Source organism: Lupinus angustifolius, chromosome LG16, assembly GCF_001865875.1.
Source record: "Lupinus angustifolius cultivar Tanjil chromosome LG16, LupAngTanjil_v1.0, whole genome shotgun sequence".
In the NCBI taxonomy this organism is placed as follows: Eukaryota; Viridiplantae; Streptophyta; class Magnoliopsida; order Fabales; family Fabaceae; genus Lupinus; species Lupinus angustifolius.
The window spans coordinates 11,481,204-11,485,546 of NC_032024.1; the positions used below are offsets into that span (position 1 = coordinate 11,481,204).

The following is a 4,343-nucleotide window of genomic DNA, read 5'->3' on the forward strand; positions in this document are numbered from 1 at the left end:
AGGCCACCGATTTAGCACCTTGTTTTGTCGTTAGTCGATGATAGACAAAGGAAGGATCTATACCAGGCATGTCTGCTGCTGACCAGGCGAAGAGGTCCTGGTTTGCCTTCAAAGATGCCTCTAGTCTCAACCTTTGGCTTGGTGGAAGGGTATTGCCAAGATATACTACCTGTCCTGAGGATTGGCCCAACTGCAGAGCTTTTTTTCCCCTTCTGGTTACGGTCGAAAGTCTCCTTTGTCCGCCCGGACATCCAGTTCTACCATATACACGCCCCGAGATCTTTTGGAGGGGGGCGTGCTGTTTGCTGAAGTGGGGGCGGAGACTCATCCGATAGCCGCTGTGAGCCGAGTGCTGGTCTCCTTTCACTGTGCAGACTTGGAGGCTGATTGAGAGGAACTTCATGCATAGATGGGGCGTAGAGACGATCACTTCAAGCCTGTTCAAAGTTGGTCGGCCGATAATGGCGTTGTATGCTGAATCGCACTGGACGACTAAGAACTTCGTCTGGACCGTCCTACTCATAGGGTGGTCGTTGATCGTTAGCCAAATCTCTACATATCCCCTAGGGGTGATTCCCTGGCCGGAAAACCCGACCAACTGCCCATCATACGGTAGGAGATCGCGGTCATGGAGTTCCATTTTTTCAAACAAATCTTGGAAGATAATGTCAGCTGAGCTACCCTGATCAATGAATAGGCGGCTAACCTTCTTGTTATTGAGCTTAGCAGTGATGACGAGGGGCTCATCGTGCCCTCGGACGACACCTTCATAATCGCGGTCGTCGAATGTAATAGGGGGAGCTGATCTGTAGCTCTGTCTCTGCTGGGAGCTCCTGGCAGCAACGTGCATTACCTCCCGGACATATTTCTTCTGGGCGGTCCTAGAGGTGCCCCCGGCGGCAAACCTCCTTAAATAGTGTTGATATCAACTGGGCTCCTTGGCCTTCGGTTGTCTGCTCGGTGCCTATCCTCTTGAGGTCGTGGGGTAGGGCGCCGTTGTTGAAATTGCGGAGGGAACCGCCTTCTTGAATGCTCCAGTCGACGATGTTGTGGCGATCGCCGACGTTGCTCCAAGCCTGCTATGAACCGCTGTAAATGACCAGCCTGGATGAGATCTTCGATGCTATCACGGAGCTGTGTGCAGTCATTGGTCAGGTGGCCAAACATACTGTGATAGTCATAGTATTTGGATCGGTCTTGTGGGCCTGGCTTGGTAGGGCGTGGGCGAGGAAGTTGGATGAGGTGGGTAGAGAGGACCTCCTGCAGAATCCTTGAGCGGCTGGCGTTTAGAGGGGTATAGGTGGAGTATTTGGCCTTTTTAGTTAGTGAGGGTAGGTCGTGGGGGTGGTCGTGGGGTCTCGGCCGTTTGGTTTCCCGTGAAGGGTGATGTATCTAGGGGCTCGGTATGGGTGTGGATATGGTGGGTTTCTTCCAGATTGATGAATTGTTGGGCTCTGGAGCGGAGGTCTTCCATTGTAAGATCAGTGTATTTGGCCAATTATGTGCGGAAAAGACCCTCTTGAAGTCCTATAACGAGGATATGCACTGCCACCTCAGGGCTTAGAGTACGCACCTTCATGGCCTCGGTATTAAACTAATCTAGATACGCACGGATGGATTCATTAGGTCCTTGGCGAATGCCAGACAGTGTGTATGACGACCTGGGTTGCTCCTTGCTTGCCGTGAACCTTGTGTTGAAGGCTAAAGCTAGAGTTTCCCATGTGTTGATGTTGTTTGAAGCCAGACGGGTGAAACATGTGTATCTCTGCTTTTGTTATCTGTTTTTTTCCCACTGAGTGCCCTCCTCCTTTTTGATGTGTGGCTCCCTATTTATAGTTGAGTAGGGGTTAGTGCAAAACTCTTTTGAATTACGAACTGAAAAACTAGAAATTCCATGACTTTTGCTCTCTGATTTTAATATTTAAAACTGCCCATGAATGCTACCAATGATTGTAGATTTGTAACTGTTTTTTTGAGAGAATTCTTGGTCTTCCTTTTACCAATTCCCTTTGGCTGATTGTAACAGCTATTTAACATCACTTTAATTGTGCCTTTTTGAATTTTCCTCCTGATTTCTCTCTTAAGACTCCCAATAAACACTGCCATTTATGCTAATAATGATAATGTGTAACCAAAATCAGGACATCCTAACATGCAAGGATTTCTGATGTGTATCTCCTTTATTGTCTCTTTTGAAATCTGCCTGTTGATAACCTCGGCAGAATCATTCTTCTTTTGGTTTTATTTTGATTACCCTATCATTGATGTCATTTATGTTGATTAAAACTAACATGACAATAACTCTGACTTGCATCTGTTTGGTGTCATCCCTGGTGTAACTATAGGAGAAATAATTTATGACTTGTAACCATTTGATTGCTTCTTTTGAAATTCTCTGTTGATTTATCTTCTTGTGGCTCTTGCCTGATTGTCACTCCTTTTTATCTTAATACCATTTTATTACTATTTCAGATTACAATTGGTGGCAAAAGGAGAATATATGGTTGGAAATTTGAATAGGTGTTGCTGATTTCTCCCAGCGTCACCACTATTTCAGTATATTTTTCACGGTCATCTACACCTTGAGAATTTGATACAATAACCAGGTAACCATTGTAGCTCTCTCATCAGTGCCAATATTAACAATAGCTACCTTCTTTACACTCTCATATGTAGTTTCCTAGTGTTTGAAGTTCTTGTAATGTCAGTCCATGCAACTCTTGTTCAGTTCACATGTCTTTTATTCTGCATTCTGGTGCAACATGTTGTTGGAATCGATATGAACTTGTTTATTTTGTTGTCATACTTGTTCTATATGTCTCAGGCAACCCTCTTGAGTGTTCACGTCTACCTTGGACTATAGTTTTATTTCCAAGCTTCATTATGCGCCAAGTATCAAACTGTGGCCACCTTCCTCATGGGGAAAGACCATATTCTATTGTCACATTAATTGTTGAATTTTTCCACATTCAAAGAGAGTTTAAGAGAATATGGCGTGGCTAGCAACAGAATAAAGAAGGATAAGTCATTACGTGACGAGAACTCTATATGTAACCTTGGCGTCAATGCCTTCACTTGCTCTTACTCTTCTTTTCTCTACATGTTGATATCTCTTTCGTCTGACTGCCTTTTTAGATTGTTGCCGAGAGTAGTAGTATAGGGACTTACACCCAGAGGCTGCTTCTAAGGATGAAGCATGAAGCTTAAGCAATTCTGGTATACATCTCGGTCTGTGACTCTCTTCTATTTGTCTTGTTAATTGTTATGTTGTATGCTTGTCTTTGATTCTCTCCATGTGTGTATATATGTTATCTCTTCTCACTGTGTTGTTTTGTTCTGATTTAGATTTGACAAAAGGAGCGTCTGGAGTTCCAACTCAAAATTGTTTAACGAAGACAAAATCCTCTTGATGGGTCCTTTGTTCATGCTTCGGCTTTTGTAGCTAAGCTTCAATGCTCTGTTGTAATTTGGATGCTCAATTACTGAACTCGTGATTCTAGCAGTAGCTTTAGTGTATCAATGAAGATTAAATTATGGTGAAAAGACATGCGGCTTAGTATTTTATGAACTCATCCAGAAATCTCTTGATTTAATGCCTATACAAACAACACTTTAATTCTCAATTTGTATTGTTATTATCAAAACATATGTCCGGCATATTGAATTGCTTATACCAGTAACATTAACTAAATTATCAAAAAATGGAATGACGCAATGGTAGCAACTATACATTTTACACATTTAGATTAACAAAAATTGATTTAGAAAGAAACCACGAAGCTGAAATTTTTTCTTTGTTGAGCATCAAATTGCTATTTTTAGATTATCCACCACACTGAAGGTTTAAATCGAAAGAATTTCATCAATAAGTCTCAATGTACCATTGCATTATGAATTACTTTACATCACGAGAAAGCTATCGGATAGGACAAAATTGAGTGTTCACAACTTTTTATGCATATCATTCATTCTTGTTTTCTTGATTTGATTTTAAAGTGCAAGTAAGAAAAGTCTAATTTCTGAAAATTGTGAAATTTGTTATGTGAAAACCTTTGGATAATTTTCTCATATAGAATAGGTTCTTGTAAGTATTCTGCTTAGAATTTTAGAATTCAGTTTGCATTGTTATATTTGAGTATTAAGTACTCAAGAAAACTCAAATCTTGTTTTAGTCAAGGAAAGTGATCTCTTGGTGAGTAACATCACTTCAAGAAGAGATCTTGTGGTTCATCACAAAGACTAGGAGGTCTTGTGCAAGCGATACCTTGCTAGAGCCTAATCGCGAAAAGATAGGTGATCTTAGTAGGCGAGACATAGAGGTCAAACCGAGGTTGTCAAGCTTG

The 4,343-nt window shown here is 41.7% G+C and overlaps 1 protein-coding gene across 1 annotated transcript in view; it reads right to left on the reverse strand.

The window, feature by feature from the left end:
- Positions 1 to 850, reverse strand: part of LOC109329312 — a 1,668-nt gene extending 818 nt beyond the window's left edge. The window contains exon 1 of the mRNA XM_019562989.1: positions 19 to 850. Within this exon, the coding sequence (XP_019418534.1) occupies positions 19 to 850 (832 nt within the window). The remainder of the gene's footprint in view (positions 1 to 18) is intronic.